The sequence below is a fragment of the Gastrolobium bilobum genome, unplaced genomic scaffold, assembly GCF_033153095.1.
Source record: "Gastrolobium bilobum isolate Gb01-03AN ecotype WA unplaced genomic scaffold, APGP_CSIRO_Gbil_v1 utg22452, whole genome shotgun sequence".
NCBI classification, from domain to species: Eukaryota; Viridiplantae; Streptophyta; class Magnoliopsida; order Fabales; family Fabaceae; genus Gastrolobium; species Gastrolobium bilobum.
The window spans coordinates 1-19,672 of NW_026899510.1; the positions used below are offsets into that span (position 1 = coordinate 1).

Below are 19,672 nucleotides of genomic sequence, written 5' to 3' on the forward strand. Positions count from 1 at the left end.
AGTGGGAAACAGGTTTAAGAAAGGAAGAACCAATGCAAGAAAAATTGTGGAATACAAGCAAAAATATGATTATTGCTGAACATAATCCTATGCAGATTTCATGCAAGGCAAATGAGTTAATACAAGCTAAAAATGGAAACCATAATTATAGTACTGATTAAGTCTGGCTAGAAAATGTCTCTATGTTGTAATGATACAGGGAGCCCATACGTCCATTAATGTGCCAAATGACAAATCACAATAAATGAGCTAATATCACATCTTAACATAAAGCATTAAGGCAGCGGGTCTATGGGTCTTTTCCAATTATATGATGTAAAGAACCAATTCAACCCAAAATCTTAGGGTGTTGGGTGAGAGCTTTTTTAATGGTTTATATTATTCTATAACACACATCTTCACGCAAGAGCCCTTTCCGCTTTAAGTGTGGATATTGCACAAGTCCAATTTTTTGGTTTACCTTGTTATTATTTTAATTCCACTCGAAAGTGGGAGCGGTGAGGATCGAACTCGTGACCTTATGGCCACTGAAGCTTTGATACCATGTAAAGAACCAACTCAACCCAAAAGCTTAAGCTAGTGGATGAGACTACATTAATAGTTTTATATATCTTTAACATATGATTCTCACTTGAGTTATTTATAGCCAATGTGAGACTTCCCACTTATACTTGAATTTAATTTCAACACTCTTATGCAATTTCCCACTCATACTTGGTTTTATATATCTCCCCAAATAGTGAAGGTATTTTATCCATGAAAATTGTTCCGGATGCTATTTACTAGGCCCACCAGATGGGCCCAATCTGTCAAAGCCCACATTCTAGATCCTTCTAGAGGGCACCCATGAGAAGCCATAGAGGCTCACCACTGGGGCATTCCCCATCCTGCACTGCTGCCCCTGTACACTGACAATGGGCAGCTTGATGAGACAGCTCATGGGCTGACCAGCTCAAGCCCCCATGAAGAGAGGACTCTCCTCTCTAAATACCCCTCTCACACATGGAGAGGGGATCTTCTTCTTCCCCACTCCTCTCATAGGTTGTCATACACACACACTCGCCCCTTGAGCACATACATGGGAAGCTCCACTAGTGCCTTGGTCTCTACCATGACTACTATGGACACCCCTATATCAACATACTTCACCCTCCATGGGAGACATTTATGTACCACTATGAGTACATTGGCGCCGTCTGTGGGAGGTGCTCGCCCGATCGCGCCCTCAAGTCATACTTGCCGATCTATTAACCGCTAAAGGCAATCGCTATAAGCACTGCGAAGGAATCTGCCCCTTTGCTCAGTGCTGACATCGCCTGATGCAGTGGGTGCAGCGCTGCCATCGTGGCAGCGCCAACCGCGCCTAACACTGCCATCATGGGAACACATCCCAAGGAGGGCTGACCCCCACCTCACCAACCCACACCATTTTCCTTATAAATAGCCCTCATGGGCACAGCAGGAAGATCATCTTTTATGTACTGTATTTATGCCCATTTACTCTTAAGTCATACCCTTACTATTTGTCTACCATTGATATCTGCTTGCTTGTTCTTGGAATAATACCTTCTAGCCTGGTCATTACCTCAGCTAGAGGTACCATCCATATAACAACATTACCCTCAAAGGGTACATAGTGGGCTCATAGAACCAAACGGTACATTAACAACATTAGCCAGATACTCTCGCATTGTTGGCCCCACTGCACTATCCCCCAGTGCCTCAAAGGCTTCATCAAACTCCTCTTCCTTAATTTCTACTTCCGGTTCAGGAAGTACGAGACCAGGGATAGGTTCTGTAAACCCAACCATCGATACAGCAGAAAAAAGGAGTATAAGACAACCAGAAACAAGAATAGAAACGACAAGAGAAGAAGGACTATACCTGAGAATTGCAGAAAAGGAGAGAAAGAAGACCGGCACTATCACACTGAACTGAGGATAGGAAACAAAGGCTTTGAGCAAAAAGCGCAACAGGGTAGGTTTCGCGTAAGGAAGAACCCCAACAAAGGGTCTCCCCCTTTTATACAGAAAGAGGAAGAGAAAGGTCTCGCACAGACACGTGTAAGTCCTCCTCACTTAACCGTACGATGACACAGCCATCGTGCAACGGGCGGTTGAGAAAAGGGGGCAAAGTGGTCACTTCAAAGGACAGGTCACCAGTCGCGTCGCATTAATGCGCCGAACCCTGTGACGCTTGGATGCCTGCAATAAAACAGTAATGATGGGAAAACTCATCATTACGACTCCTCGAAAACTGAAAAGCCTCCTAAAGTGCCAGAAGCGGCAGCCTTTTCACAGGGTGTCACCCACCAATCATCGTCATCAATGACCTTGTTACAACAATCACCAAAAGGAATCGCCCATGCTCAAATATTTCACATCGCCAAACAAGTCGTCGCCAAATCCTACCTGCCTCGGCACCAGCCTATGCTCGTCACCAGGCTGGGGGGGCTCCTGGCGCCACGGCGATAGGGGGCTTTGTAGTAGATTCCCTCTCGAAGGACGCCCAAGTAAAACGCCAGAAATTCCAGAAGAACAAAAACCCAAAATACCCTGGGAGGAGCTAGAGACAAACTGTCACTCTTTCGATATCAATCAAGGTGATCGCCCTAAAGGTAACGCCCAAAGCATTTAACTTGGCACCATCCTACGGTTGCTGTCAAGCTGGGGGGCTCCTGTTCCGGATTCTCCAAGCACTGGAGCGGCCCAGTTACTCAGGCCCAATCCTCAGCCTTCTTCTGAGTCAGCCCTTAGGGCTGACGTGGACCCTCACGATCTCCAAGACTGCAGCACGTCCAAAAGATACACCAAAACGTCCCACTTTGGGACATTAACCGCTAAAGGCAGACGCCATAAGCACTGCAATGGAATCTGCCCCTTTGCTCAGTGCTGACATCGCCTGATGCAGTGGGTGCAGCGCTGCCATCGTGGCAGCGCCAACCGCGCCTAACACTGCCATCATGGGAACACATCCCAAGGAGGGCTGACCCCCACCTCACCAACCCACACCATTTTCCTTATAAATAGCCCTCATGGGCACAGCAGGAAGATCATCTTTTATGTACTGTATTTATGCCCATTTACTCTTAAGTCATACCCTTACTATTTGTCTACCATTGATATCTGCTTGCTTGTTCTTGGAATAATACCTTCTAGCCTGGTCATTACCTCAGCTAGAGGTACCATCCATATAACAACATTACCCTCAAAGGGTACATAGTGGGCTCACAGAACCAAACATACTTGCCGATCGCGCCCTCAAGTCATTCCAGTCGCCAAGGAGGTGCTCGCTCAATAGAGTCCTAAAGCCAATTCTGATCATGGAGTTACACGGACACGCAAACAAGCCAATTGTGCAATGTGCGGGACACCTACACAACCCACGCTCAAAGCGACAGCCAAGCTACCCAGCCAGTCACCAAACCTCCCAGAACAATGTTCTCTCATCGGCAGTCCACCGCCTACCGTCACCGGTCAGCACCCCTGCCGCTTTCTCTTATTCCGATCGCCCAACACAACGGCTGCCCTTGGCCTCACCCTTGTCACCAACCATCATCCTCGAAGCCCCAACCGAACAGCTCCAGATTTGTAGCGCTCACCGATCAGGAAATGGCCACCTGCTTGAGCCGGTGAGGTGACGAGAACCTGACAGCGCAAAAAGTAATCGTCAAAGCCTTTAATTTGGCGTGCTCCTCTTCTCGCCGACCACACACTGGTCTCCCAACCGATTTGTTACCTAGGGCGACTTAATAGTGTTGTGGTCATCGAACGCCACTGACAGTCGGTTTCCATTTCAGAACGCCGTACTGACCGTGTTTTAGATTACAGCACCACTACCGTTCGCCAAACTATCTAGACCATCGCCATGGAACCAGACCTGATCTTCAAGACGCCTGAAGTTCAGCAATCGAAAGCCATCGCCCAAAAGAAAAACCAACCAGAAATCTCCTTCTACTCCACTTGCAGTCATGAGTCGCATCATTTTAGCATATGCTGTCCGTTCAGAACATCCTTGAGTCGCGCTAGTCAGAGAGAGATACATGCTAGCTTCATGCCGACAGGAAGTTGGGCGTTCACTTACCCTCTGGCGTTCACATATCCTTTGGCGTTCTCATACTCACTGGCGTTCATATATCCTTTGGCGTTCACGTGTCTTGCTGGGCGTTCACCACACTCCTGGGCGTTCACGTGTCTTGCTGGGCGTTCACAACACTCTTTGGCGTTCATCTTCAATCAGGAAACTACTTCCAAATCAAAAATCTACCCTCGCCAAGAGCGTAGTTGGTCACTCGCCACCACTCAACACCACCGCCTCGGAATTAGATCTGAACTTCATAATCGACCGCCCATCACTCTCTTCCAGCTGACCATGCATCTCCTTCAATCGGTCGCCCAAAGCCTCCTATGGAACCCACCTCACGCTCGCCCGCTACCACATGCAAGGCTTCCCTGCAATTATTTCCTGGCGGGCTCCACATGCAAGTGCAACAAGCTTATCATCATATCAACAATAGCTACAAGTCTAAAGCAATCAAGCTTAGTGAACCCATCTAATTGATAATCTCGGAGTACGTGCAAAGATATCACATCAGCTCATGGGCTACATCAACGCACAGACTTGTGCCTACAACCACATGAATGTCAAATCTTGAAATCCGTGCAAAGACAAAAGCAATCCTACAAGTGCAATCAAATATCTCGTGGACCTACCACTTCCCCAACGTGGAACGCATACTGATCAAAGTAAATGGAAGCATCAATGTGGAATCAAAGCAAAGATAGTATGGAGGCTATAAAAACCATGACTTTTTAGAAGAATTCACGTAAAGCAAGGTCCAGGCAAATACACATCCGACAGATCCAAATTTTTTATATTCACCGACGGGTCAGTTATTTTGTGAGGAAGCCAGCCCTTCCGTCCTCCTAACAGGAAGGTCAACAATATTCATCAACATACTAAAAGTTGTCCAACCAATACTTGCATGCCAGGCGCCCAATGACATTCACATGCTTAGGTTTTATTTTCAACACCAGGCAACAACATCTCTTCACTAGCATATACATGTTTCTCTCTATCGCATCTTTATAAATTTCATATGAGTTGCTTAAACATAATGAAGGCTGGGATGGTTCTCACCCCCAGTATATAATGAAGACCGGCAGCCCGGGACAAAAACGTATCTCTATATGAAGGCCGGGACGGTTCTCACCCCCGGTAATTAATTATGAAGGCCGGGATGGTTCTCACCCCCGGTAAACAAAGTCCGACATGTGCTACCCCTCGGCAAAAGTCCTAGTTGGTCGGCGTCTGGCCAACGCCCCACCTAGGCACATTTTTATCGTCATTCATACACTACTATACTAGTTGTTGCAGGATTTAAATTGGAGCAACCGGACATCAAAGACCCAAGTCACTGGGAATTATTTACTATACGTTCGTATCGCCGTGCTTTGTTGACAAAGAAAGGAACATACATATTTATCATCTATGAAGAATCCCAGTCTCTTTCTCTTTTGGAACACATTCTCTTCTCGAGAAGCTTTCATCCGCTACATTATTTGTCATCAGCGAGTTTTATTTCTTAAGAAAGGAGCATATATATTTATCGTCAGGATCTTCATCACATCTCTCTTGGAGCAATTATCCTCCTCGGAAGCTTTCATCTACCACATTATTTCATTATTATCAGACGGTCAAGACATCTTTATTTCAGTTATTAAACATGATCATGGAGCAACATATTTGAGCAACCGGACATCAAAGACCCAAGTCACTGGCATTACTTATTATACATTCATATCGCCGAGCTTTGTTCTTAAAGAAAGGAATATACACATTTATCATTTATGAAGACTACCAACCTCTTTCTCTCTTGGAACGCATTATTCTCTCCAGAAGCTTTTATCTACGACATTATTTGTCACCAGCAAGTTTAATTTCTAAAGAAGGGAGTATATTTATTTATCATGAGAATCATCACTCTCTATTTTGGAACACATCATCCTCTTCAGAAGATCTCATCTACTACTTTATTTAACTCACGAAGTTCGGATCTGCAATCCTGTCGACTTTATTTTATTAGATCATCAAGACATTCTTATTCCAGTTGTCAACATCTTCAGGTTATTTGAATCAATATGAGCTCGCCAGCTTATTCTTACAATTAAATTATTACTACTTCAACAACATTTGAAGACCTTCATCGATAACAAGGCGCATCTTTGAAGACAACAAAATTCAACACAATTGCAAGCCACAAATAGAAGACTCTCTTGAAGCACTTAAGCATCGCCAGTCAGACAATTCATACTCGACGACAACAAATAAACAACTCATGAAGGCCGACGTATTATCGATCGGTTACATTATATCCTTCTTAGAACACTACACACTACGGGTATCCGGCCTAAGCTGCCATATATCTTGGCACCTTGACTCCTTCAAGCTACCAAGTTGGGGGGCTCTTGTTCCGGATGTTATTTACTAGGCCCACCAGATGGGCCCAATTTGTCAAAGCCCACATTCTAGATCCTTCTAGAGGGCACCCATGAGAAGCCATAGAGGCTCACCACTGGGACATTCCCCATCCTGCACTGCTGCCCCTGTACACTGACAGTGGGCAGCTTGATGAGACAGTTCATGGGCTGACCAGCTCAAGCCCCCCTGAAGAGAGGACTCTCCTCTCTAAATACCCCTCTCACACATGGAGAGGGGATCTTCTTCTTCCCCACTCCTCTCATATGCTGTCATACACACACAGTCCCCCCTTGAGCACGTACATGGGAAGCTCCACTAGTGCCTTGGTCTCTACCATGACTACTATGGACACCCCTATATCAACATACTTCACCCTCCATGGGAGACATTTATGTACCACTATGAGTACAAAAATCAAGAAAAGTATTAAGTTTTCAGTTTCACACAGAAAAATATAGCCTATCAAGATCTTATGCAATTTATTTTGAAGTTTTGTAATTGAAAAACATAGTACCCCAAATGCAATGTTGTGTCTGAACCTCCTTTCTCATTTCCAGAGTTACTGGCCAAGCTGGGACATGTCGCACTAGTATTTACAAAAGTATTTTTTCTTTCCATATGGTTACATTGAAGATAAGATGGGACCACATGTTCTGTTAGCGGAAACAGGCAACGAAGCTCCAGAATCTATAACATGATGCAGACAGAGAATCATTCAAAGATAAGAAATTCTGAAAAGTCAACATTGCATTAAGAATAACTGAATAATGTTTGCCTGTCTTCGCAAAGTTTCATTCTCCAACATAGCCCTTTGTTCCTGTAAAAAATCAAACCAAAAAAGTTACTACAACTTAAAGATACATCTTCCTTTTCCCTTACTTTTTCAGAGTAATTTGTATATTCCGATGTCATATTTAATCCTCATATTGACGCAAATTTCAAACTTATCCATGAATTGACGAGAATTATAATGCAGTGGGCCACAGAGCCCAAAATTTAATGACAGAAAATTTGGATGACAAATGCAACAGGCAACAGTACTAGAAAGGAAATTGAGAAAAATATAAATGTTAAGGCCTCATTGCCTGGAACCTAAAAAAGCAACTGACCACAGTGCTCAAAAATAAATGACATGGAATTAAAATGCAAACGGCAGCAGCGCAAAAATATAACTGGCAAGAGATTTAAATTTAAAGGCCTCTAAACACTAACATCAAGTTCTTCAGCCTCTAATATGAGGACCATGTTGGACAAATGAATGTGAAAGGTCTAACTTGCTGCTCTGGAGCAGTTCATAAATATCAAATATGAAATTCTATATTTCTTATTAACTTACTGATCTGCATATTTCAGAAAACGATAAACCAAACACTAAGCTATTAAAAAAAAGGATAGCTGATTAACTATGCATAGATCACTGCCATTCAATAATTAAATATACACAATTACACCACATCATCAATCAGTCATGCAACTTACCAATTTTCATTCTTTGGTGTTGCGTCTAAGACCTGTGACTGATTGAGAAATGAACCCAGTAGACCAGTAACGAAATGATTTACCCACACAAAGTCCCATATTGAGAAACTACATGTTATCTTTGCATATAGCAAGACTAGAAAATTACAATTAAGGGATTCCCTTTCAAGGGTTAACAACTGATAGAACCCCAAAAATACAACAGCAACTAACTCTGAATGCAAAGACATTTTGTATTGACAAAAGAAATTGGAGACTAGCTCCTTACAATCCTACTAGCAGAAATACAATAACAGTGCATAACAATGGCAGAAAATGAAACAGAGACACTGACTCTTGTGCTAATCTGATAAGGCCCAAGACATTAAAGTGTATAAAAGAGATTAGAATAGAAAGCATTGGGCCAATGCAAATGTCCTGGCCCATAACTTAAGTGGTGAAAATATTCACCACTCTCCAACGGTCCGTTGAAGGGTAGAGAGCCAGGTCAGTCATGTGGGTCTCTTTTAGCATGGAAGGGTGTCAATGTAAGAGGCATCTGGAATTCTGGAATTGGTTAGTCCTGGGAGAGATTCTGAACCTCTCTAAAGTTCAAAGACTTTTTATCAGTTTTCTTGCAATTTCCATCGCTTTCCTTTTTATCTTTTTTAAGTCACTGTAGCAGAGGGTCAAAACTGTCATTTGGCTCCTTTTCTTCATTTTTCTAAACGCTGAACGTGTACTTTCTTTGAGATACTTGAGACTGAGGTCACTGTTACTCACCTTTTGGAGTAACTTCATCTATTTTCCTTTTTTCTGTGTGGAGTAACATATCAAGTGGGATCAGAGCTCCGATCAAGGAGTTCTGTGGATGGTTTTCACACGCGAGATGGAGCATAGGCTGGAAGTCGTTGAGGAAAGGTTGTGCCGGAACGAAGAGCAGCAAACGGAGATCCTCCGTCGTCTAGAGGCGATGACTCAACATATGACAACTATGGCTGATTGGAGCAGGTCGAGAGGAAGGAGATTGCGACATGCAAGCCGCGGATCTGAAGAGACTGGTGGACGAAATGAGATACCCACACCCACGGGAGGACGCTTGAATCGATTGGAAGGGATCAGACGTCTAACGCTGCCAGTATTTGCTGGCGGGGAAGCATATAAATGGATCTGCAAGGTAGAACGTTATTTCGTTGTCAATGGTGTACTCGAAGAGGAAAAGTTATCGGCGATCCTTGTGGCTTTGGAAGGAGAAGCTCTAAGCTGGTACCAATGGTGGGAGATTGAGTCCCCCAAAGCCACTTGGAACCAATTTCGTAGAGAATTAGCTGAAAAAAGAGATATTCTTATTGATAAAATTGTATATCACATCTGTACAATTGTTCTCTATTTAAAGAGACTAAATAACCTAATGGGCTAAGCCCAAAGAAGATTCTAGAATGAAAATAAATAAACAAATACTATTATTTACAACACTCCCCCTCAAGCTGAGGAATAGATATTTATCATTCCCAGCTTGCTAGTAAGCTCTTGAAACCTTTCTCAGGGAAGTTCTTTTTTAGAATATTAGCTAATTGACGTCCAGAAGGGATGTATGGAGTGATGATCAACCCACTATCAAGCTTCTCTTTGATAAAATGGCGGTCGACCTCAATGTGCTTAGTTCCATCATGTTGAACTGGATTATGAGCTATACAAATGGCGGACTTATTATCACAAAACAACTTCATAGGTCCTTCACATCTTATTTTAAGATCACCAAGTATAATTCTCATCCACAATAATTCACAAACGCCTTGAGCCATAGCTCGAAATTCAGCCTCAGCACTCGATCTAGCAACCACGTCCTGCTTCTTACTCCTCCATGTCACTAGGTTACCACAAAGAAACATACAATAACCAGTGGTAGATCGACGATCAGTTACGGATCCAGCATAATCAGGATCGGTATAAACTTCTAAAGAGAGATTGCCATTATGCCGGAACAACAGTCCTTTACCAGGAGTGCCTTTAAGATATTGAAGAATTCTCTCCATTGCCTGCATGCGTTTTTCTTTTGGATTATGCATGAACTGACTTACAATACTGACAGCATAAGCAATATCTGGTCTAGTATGAGCCAAATATATCAGTCTCCCAACTAACCGTTGATATTGTCCTTTATCAACTGGAGGACTCTCCTCTTCATAACCTATCTTGTGATTCTGCTCAATAGGAGTACTAGAGGGTTTACACCCAAGTTTTCCCGCTTCTTTAAGAAGATCAAGGACATATTTTCTCTGGCTGATAAAAATTCCTTCCTTTGAATGAGCTACCTCTATCCCTAGGAAATATTTCAATCTCCCAAGATCTTTAATTTCAAACTCAGAGGCTAGCCGTGCTTGTAGAAAATGTTTCTCAGCAATATCATCACCTATTATAATAATATCATCAACATATACAAGGAGTACAGTTAGCTTCCCATTTTGGGAGTGCATGAAGAATAATGTGTGATCTCCTTGACTCTGTTTATATCCTAAGGCCAGCATAACCTTAGTAAATCTCCCAAACCAGGCACGAGGAGACTGTTTCAATCCATACAAGGCCTTTTTTAACCTGCAAACTTTATTTCCTCCATCCATAGAGCCAAAGCCAGGTGGGATTTCCATGTAGACTTCTTCTTCTAACTCACCATTAAGGAAAGCATTCTTCACATCAAATTGATTCATATCCCAGTTGTAATGGGCAGCAAAGGACAACACAACTCTCACAGTATTCATCTTTGCAACTGGGGAAAAAGTTTCTTCATAATCAATGCCATAGGTCTGAGTGTAACCCTTGGCAACTAACCGAGCCTTATATCTCTCAAGAGTACCATCGGAATTATATTTCAAGGCATAAACTCATCTGCACCCTACTGCTTTCTTTCTATCAGGTCTATCAACAACCTCTCATGTTTTATTTTTCTTTAAAGCATTCATCTCATCTTGCATGGCTCGAGCCCAATTCTCATCTTTTAATGCTTCATGTACTGATTTTGGAATTGAGATAGAATCTAGTGCTGATATAAAGCTTTTAAACTGCACAGAAAGGTTAGTAGACGAGACAAAATGAGAGATAGAGTGTTGGGTACAAGATCTTTTCCCTTTTCTTAGGGCAATATGTAAGTCATCAGAGATACTGGGTAAGCTATCAGAAGCAACAGGCAAATCATTAGATGCAGCAATATTAGGTTCAGAAACAGGAGAAGTAATAATATTAGAATTAGAAACAAGAGATTCAGGACTTACCAGTGGTTCAGACGATTGAGGTTGCTGGTGAAGTAATGTGGGCTGCTTTCTCCTGTGATACACCAATTCAGATGTCACAACCCTCCGTATTTTCGGTGTATCAGATGGGTTAGACACAAAAGAATCAGAAACAGGAGGAAGAGGTGTAGGAGAAGGCATGGAAGGTCCAGACTCAGAGATAGAAGGTGATGAATCTACTGAAGAACTGCTTTTCCCCTGAAGATGAGGACTTGGGAAAAAGGACTCAGATTCATGAAATGTGACATCCATTGAGACAAAGAATTTCCGACTAGCAGGATGATAACACTTGTAGCCTTTCTTATCAGAGGCATAACCAAGGAAGATACATTTGAGAGCCCTAGGATCTAACTTACTGCGAAGATGTTTATGAACGTGGACAAAGACAACACACCCAAACACTCGTGGCTGAAGACTCTGCATAGAGGGAACAGAGGGAAAGAATGAAGTCATTGAGTGAATAAGACTAACATTGTCAAGGAACCGAGAGGGCAAGCGGTTGATTAAGAAAGCTGCAGTAAGAATGGCATCTCCCCAGTAGCATTTGGGTACATGATTCTGAAAAAGTAAGGCACGAGCAACTTCAAGAAGATGACGATTCTTTCTCTCAGAAACTCCATTTTGTTGAGGGGTGTCCACACAAGTAAATTCATAAATCATGCTCTGATATTGGATGAATTTGGAAAGACACTGATTGACATATTCGGTACTATTGTTAGACCTTAGTCTTTTAATTCTTTTTCCAAATTGGGTCTCAATCATTTTATAAAATCGGAAGAATAACTGTGGTACCTCAATTTTTTCATGCATTAAATAAACCCAGGTTACACAAGTGCAATCATCAATGAAAGAAACAAATCATTTGTTACCAGAAGCATGAGGAACTTTAGAAGGACCCCAAACATCAGAATGAACAAGATCAAAAGGCTCAACACTTTTAATGGTACTAGAAGGAAAAGAGACACGATGGTGTTTAGCAAACTCACAAACATCACAATGAAAACACTCAACAGACTTAGACAAAAATAATGATGGAAATAAAGACTTAAGCAAACGAAATGGAGGATGCCCCAAGCGTTTATGATGGAGCCAAATCAAAGAGTCGGCAGTAGACTGAGACTGAGTCAACAAGGTGTGATCTTTAGCATACTTTGCAGAAGATTCTGGCACCAGATAGTATAGCCCACCTTGCTCTTTAGCACCCTCAATCGTCTTCCCCGTGGCGAGATCCTGAAAAACGCAATGAGTAGGGAAGAAAGTTACAGTGCAATTCAAATCTTTGGTAATTTTATGGATAGAAAGAAGATTAGTGGAGAGTTTGGGAACATAAAGAACATTTTGGAGATGTAAGTTACTAGAACCCGCAACTGATATGTGTGAGCCATCAGCTACAGCTATTGTATGGGTGCCAATAGTTGGGTTATAAGAATGAAAGGAGTCAGCACAACAAGCCATATGATTAGTAGCACCAGAATCAATAATCCAAGAATATTTAAAATCAGTACAAGAAGAAAGAAAAGAGTGAGTAGTGGAGCTCATACCAGTCATGGCCAAAGCACTAGTATTAGATGGCTTACTTAGAAAATCAAGCATAGTACGAATCTGCTCCAACTCATCTCGGCGAATAGACATAAATTATGAAGATGCACCATTTGAACCAGCCATAATATTAAGGTGAGAATCACACCAACGCGAATCCAAATGATGTCTGACCGAAGAAAAAAACACAGATCTGGAAAGAGGAGACAAAACCAAGCAGGAAAAGTATTTTTTTTTTTTGCGTGAACAGTACCGCGTGGACAGTGCACGTGAACAGTACTGTGATTAGTGTTTTTTTTTTGAGCTGTTCCAGTCGTCTCATGAAAAAGAAACCTCTATAGAATGATAGATCTGAAAAAAACGGAGTAAAACAGGGGTCCTTGATATGCCTCTAGCATATATATGATTTTTAGCCAAAATGAGAAAGAAATCTTGATTAATCTTGGAGAAAAAGGGCTAGAATTACTATTAATTTGATAAATCTCAATCAAAGATTGTGCAACTGATTTCTTTCTAATTTTGTAGGAAAAGAAGACAAAACTGGAGCCAAATGGAGATTTGCCAAAATGAAGATCCACGCTCATAGCGTGGATGTCACGCTAATGGCGTGAAGAATCAGAGACTTCCACGCTCATAGCGTGGAACTCACGCTGATGGCGTGAAACCATTCTTGCTCCCACGCTGAAAGCGTGGAACCCACGCTAGTGGCGTCAGCATTCAGAGGCATCCATGCTCTTGGCGTGGATCTGACGCTAAGAGCGCCAGATTGCGAAAATCACAACCCGTGCTTTTCAATAGGGTAATTTTGGAAGATGAAAAAGAAGATTATAAAAAGGAGGCTCAGCACAGAATTAGGTATTCTGGACCTAAGGAGACCGTCGTGCGTCAGAAGGAGAGCTCCGGAGAGAAATTCTTGTTCTTCTTCTTCTTCTTCTTCTCTTTTACTTTATGTTTTTATGAATATTGGATTTTTAGCCATGATTATGTTTGGCTAGTTTATTTTTTATTGTAGTTAGGGTCACGAACCCTATGTGAACCCTTGTTACGATGGATTGATTTATGGTTTTTCGTTTATATAATTATCTTTATCTTTACCTTGTGCGTATCTTATATCTTCTTTATTAGACTTGATCAATCCAATAGTTGATGATAGTTTGAGAGTTAGAACCCTAGATAGGAATATTGGGGTTTTCATCTTGAAAGGGGGTAACATAACAATTACCATGTACGCTAAGAATAGATGTATATTTAATTGCAGATGCTTAAATTATTGAGTTCATTGCTTAATTTTAATGAGGGGTTACTAAGGGATTAAGATTCCAATTGAGGTTAAAGGGTTAAATTGTCAAGAGATTGGGATTTAACTAATTAATTCTAGATAATAATTTATCTGAGTAATTATATAATTGAATATTGTAAATCAATCCAGAGTAAGAAGTGGGGATCATATGGTGAGTGTGTTCTAGCTACAATGCTTTTCTCATTTTTACAAATCAATTCATTCTTATTCTTATTTTTATTCTTCAATATAAAAATACAAAAACAAGTCTTTACTTTTAATTTTTCTCAAATCGACATTATTTGTCACAAACAAACCCTTTTGCATTCTTCCATTCTTGAAAGGAATATTAATTGATATACGATCACAATCCCTGTGGAGACGAACTTTACTTACTATTATATTACTTGTGCGATCGGTATACTTTCCTCACGGTCCAAAAGGTCCCCGGAAAATCTTTTCCGGCGGCGGCTTTGTGGCGGCGAGAGGCAAATAGGGTTTGGTTTTTAAAGGCGGTGATTTGCGGAAGCAGAGCCCTCAGAATCGAGAGCTCTGATACCAAGTTGAAAAAAGAGATAATCTTATTGATAAAATTGTATATTACAACTGTACAATTGCTCTCTATTTAAAGAGACTAAATAACCTAATGTGCTAAGCCCAAAGAAGATTCTAGAATGAAAATAAATAAACAAATACTATTATTTACAACAGAATTATTATGCCGCTTCCAACCTGAAATGCTGGATAATCCGTATGGCCCTCTATATTCTTTACATCAAACCGGTTCTGTTAGTGAGTTCAGAAGTGAGTTTGAGAGAGTGGTGGGAATGCTCCGCTACAAAGATGATGATGTATTGAAGGGGGCTTGGTTAAACGGAGTCAAGGCTAGCATTTGAGAAGAGTTGTTGATGTCGCCAATGATTCGACTCTCAAACATGATAAAATTATCTTTGAAAATTGAAAAAAGAAATAAGGCATGGCAGGAAGAGGGCGTGGGGATTTATGGGAACAACAAAGGAAGCATGGGTTCACGTACAGGACTCCGTAATTTAGAGAAAAAAGAGAGTGATTCGAAAATTTCCCACAACTCTCAAACAAGGGGAGATACTGTTACTACTTCGAAATCTGTAAATAAGGGGCGAAATTATGGAGATCCAAGTAACTCCAATTGGGGGAACAATCGAGTAAGTGACAATCAAGGGAGCAATAGCAAAAGGTTGTCTCAAGCTGAGTGGCATGAACGGTCAATGAAAGGATTGTGTTTTAAATGTGAAGAAAAATGTAACCCGGAGCATAAATGTAAAGGGAAACAACTGAATTTATTTATCATGGAAGAAGATGAGGAGGAAAAAGGGGAAGTGGCTGAGAAGGAATTGGATCAGGAGCAAATCACGGAGGATGAAAAATTTGCTTTGCAACTCTCACTACAAAGTTTAATAGGGCTCACTTCAAACCAAACCATGAAAGTATGGGGTTGGGTTAATGGAATAAAGTAATAATTCTGATTGACTGTGGAGCATCCAATAGCTTTGTAAGGAAGGATTTGACTAAGACCTTGAAACTAAAGGTGGATGAAACTCCAAAATTCTTGGTGGAAGTTGGAGATGGACATAAAGTGGCTTGTAGAGGGGTCTGCCCAGCAGTGATTATGGAAGTACAAGGTGTTCAAATTCAGCAAGATCTCTACCTTTTTGAATTGGGAGGGACTAACATAGTGTTGGGGGTGGATTAGTTGTCTGGACTAGGGGAAGTTAAGGCAAACTTTAAAGAAAGAACTCTTAGATTCGATGTGGCTGGCAAAGAAGTGACCATTAAGGGGAAACCTTCCCTATCGTGTTCAGTATCCTCATTGCAGTCAATGGTGAACGCTATTCAACAAGGCTATTTTGCTGATATTGTCCACAAGCAAGCTGAACCGAACCGGTATTTGTGGCCAGAACTTCAGCAACTATTGCTAGAGTTTGAAGAAGTATTCCAAGAGCCTAAGGGACTTCCACCTAAGAGGGACTGCGATCACTTAATCACACTTAAACCAGGGAGCCAAGTACCTAATATTAGGCTGTACAGACATCCCCATTATCAAAAAACTTAAATAAGAAAAATTAGTGACTGAGTTGTTGAATAATGGGTTTATTAGACGTAGTGTTAGTCCGTATTCAAGTCCTATAATTCTGGTTAAAAAGAAGGATGGGAATTGGAGGGTATGTGCAGACTATAGGGCTTTAAACAAGACAATTGTACCTGACAAGTTTCCAATGCCAATGGTAGATGAGTTGATAGATGAGCTTGATGGAACCACTATATTCTCTAAGTTGGACTTTAAGTCAGGATATCATCAAACAAGAATGAAAGAGGAGAGCATACCAAAGACGGCTTTTCGAACACATGAGGGTCACTATGAGTATTTGGTGATGCCTTTTGGCCTCACCAATGCTCCCTCTACATTCCAAGCATTGATGAATGAAATCTTGAGGCCTTTCCTTCGCAAATTTGTGCTGGTATTTCCAAGAAACAGTCTCTTTGCAATTATGCAAGAGTAAGGCTGCGTACAAGGATTTCCTCCACCCCACACTCGCTAGTCGGGTTTAACGGGGAGTGATTTTTTTTTTATGGTGTATTCATCCTCCCAAAAGGAACACGTGCAGCATCTTAGACAAGTGTTTGAAGTGCTGAAAACCAATCAGCTCTCTGCCAACAAAAAGAAGTGTAGTTTCGGCCAAGTACAGGTTGAGTATTTAGGACACATTATAGCTGCAGATGGGGTGAGGGCCGATCCTAACAAAATAAAGGAAATGGTGGTGTGGCCTATACCTAAGAATGTTAACGAATTGAGGGGGTTTCTTGGTTTGACAGGATACTACAGAAAGTTTGTGCAGAATTATGGGAAAATTGCTAAGCCCCTTACTGATCTCCTCAAGAAAGATGCCTTCAAATGGGGTCCTGAAGCTGATCAAGCATTTCAAGAACTTAAGGAAAAGATGAGTTCAGTACCAGTTTTAGCTTTGCCTGATTTTTCCAAAACATTTACGGTTGTCATTGATGCTTCTGGCAAGAGAATCAGGGCTGTTTTGACACAAGATCACAAGCCAATTGCATATATAAGTCAAGGTTTTTCTCCCAAAGCGCAGGCCAAGTCAGTATATGAGAAAGAGTTTATGCAATCGTTTTTGTAGTCCGGAAATGGAGACATTATTTAATGGGGAGACATTTTATTGTTAAATCTGATCAAAGGAGTTTAAAATTCCTTACTGAACAAAGAATTTTGAGTGAAAAGCAACAAAAATGGACCACTAAATTGTTAGGGTTTGATTTTGAAATCCAGTATCAACTTGGAAAGGAGAACTTGGTGGCAGATGCACTATCAAGACAGATGCAATTAGGGGTCATATCTCAAATGGGGCTGCCAGCATTGGAGGAATTAGATGAAGAGGTACAGCAGGACCTCAAATTAAAGAAGGTGGTGCAGGATTTAAGTATTAACCCTTTATCACATGCTGAATTTTCTTTAAGGAATGGAAAATTGTATTTTAAAGACAGAGTGATGGTGCCTAAAGAATCCAAGTTCATTCCTATACTCCTATATGAATTCCATGATTCTTCTCAAGAAGGCCATTCGGGGTCATTCCGCACATATAAAGGTTGGCGAGTCTATTTTATTGGGAGGGCATGAAGAAGAGGATACAAGATTATGTGGCTGCATGTAACCACTGTCAGCAAGCAAAAGTGCAGAATTTGTCTCCTACGGGGCTGTTGCAGCCTTTACCAACAACAAAGTATGGACTGATGTTTCTATAGACTTCATAGGAGGGTTGCCAATGGCTAAAGGGGTTGATGCAATTTTAGTAGTAGTCGACCGGTTGTCTAAGTATGCTCATTTCATCCCTTTGAGTCACCCTTATAATGCTAACGAGGTGGCTGAAGCGTTCATTAAGGAAGTGGTAAGGTTGCATGGGTTTCCATTAACTATAGTGTCAGATAGAGATCCTATTTTTTTAAGCTCATTCTGGTCTGCTATATCAAAAAGTGCAAGGACCGCTTTAAAGTATAGTATTGTTTATCACCCTCAGACTAATAGTCAAACTGAGGTGGTAAATAGGTGCTTAGAAACATACCTGCGATGCTTTTGTCACCCTCGGCCGAAACAATGGATACATTGGTTACATTAGGTAGAATTGTGGTATAACACCACGTACAAAGACTCCACTGGTATGACACCCTTCAAGGCTTTGTATGGATGTGATCCACCTACAATTTTCAAAATAGGGAGCCATGGATCTACAGTAGATACGATGGAAAGAATGCTGGAAGAGAGAAATGTTGTATTACATTAATTGCACCACAATTTAGTGCAGGCGCAGAATAAAATGAAGACTCAGGCTGATACACATAGGACAGATGTTAACTTTCAAGATGGGGATTTAGTATATTTGAGGCTTCAACCTTATAGGATGAAGACTATTGCAAACAGAGTAAATGAGAAGCTGAGTTCAAGGTATTATGGCCCATTCAATGTGTTAGAAAAGATAGGTGAAGCTGCCTACAAATTATTATTGCCGGAAGGATGTAAAGTGCACCCCGTATTTCACGTGTCCTTGTTGAAGAAAGTTGAAGAACCCAGGACAAATGTACAAACATTCCTCCAATGTTAACAGAAGAGCTAGAATTGATGGTAGAGCCAGAAGATGTACTGCAGTATTGCAAGAATGACAAAGGAAAATTAGAAGTAATGATCAAATGGAAAAATCTGCCTCACTTCAAGAATACTTGGGAGAATTTTGTGACTTTGAATCATTAATTTCCTTAGTCTCACCTTGAAGACAAGGTGGTTCTAATAGGGGGGAGTATTGATAAGGCCCAAGACATTAAAGTGTATAAAAGAGATAAGAATAGAAAGCATTGGGCCAATGCATATGTCTTGGCCCACAACTTAAGTGGTGAAAATGTTCACCACTCTCCAACGGTCTGCTGAAGGGTAGAGAGCCAGGTCAGCCATGTGGGTCCCTTTTAGCATGGAAGGGTGTCAGTGTGAGAGGCATATGGAATTCTGGAATTGGTTGGGCTTGGGAGAGATTCTTAACCTCTTTAGAGTTCAGAGACTTTTTATTAGTTTTCTTGCAATTTCCATCGCTTTCCTTTTTATCTTTTTTAAGTCACTGTAGCAGAGGGTCAAAACTGTCATTTGGCTCCTTTTCTTCATTTTTCTAAACGCTGAACGTGTACTTTCTTTGAGATACTTAAGACTGAGGTCACTGTTACTCACCTTTTGAAGGTAACTTCATCTATTTTCCTTTTTCTGTGTGGAGTAACGTATCATAATCACAGACTCCAACAATAGGACAATTAACAATAATTACTTAACAATGCAAATGCTCAACTCACCCTCAAAGTCAAATACCAAGGCTTTAAGAGATCTGAGATCTTTTTCCCAATTCCCAATTTCCAATTGAGTGAATACATGCCTCCCTCACACTTCTCTCCTTATATCCTATTATTTGGGAATATTCTAGAATAACTCCCTACTACCTAACTAATTATCTCAAGCCCATCACTAATTATCTCAGCCCATCAATACTCTCCCTTCAAAATTCACCTTGTCCTCAAGGTGAAAGAAGGATGGGTAACGTTAAAG

General features: G+C 41.2%; 1 protein-coding gene across 1 annotated transcript in view; it reads right to left on the reverse strand.

Annotated features, from left to right (window-relative positions):
* Positions 1-1,622: 1,622 nt before the first annotated feature.
* The window catches only part of LOC133290790 (agamous-like MADS-box protein AGL15), a 32,772-nt gene continuing 14,722 nt past the window's right edge, over positions 1,623-19,672 (reverse strand). Inside the window, exons 6-8 of the mRNA XM_061488904.1 lie at positions 7,256-7,297; positions 6,995-7,167; positions 1,623-1,884 (exon numbers count right to left, since the gene is read on the reverse strand). Coding sequence (XP_061344888.1) covers positions 1,623-1,884; positions 6,995-7,167; positions 7,256-7,297 — 477 coding nt within the window. The remainder of the gene's footprint in view (positions 1,885-6,994; positions 7,168-7,255; positions 7,298-19,672) is intronic.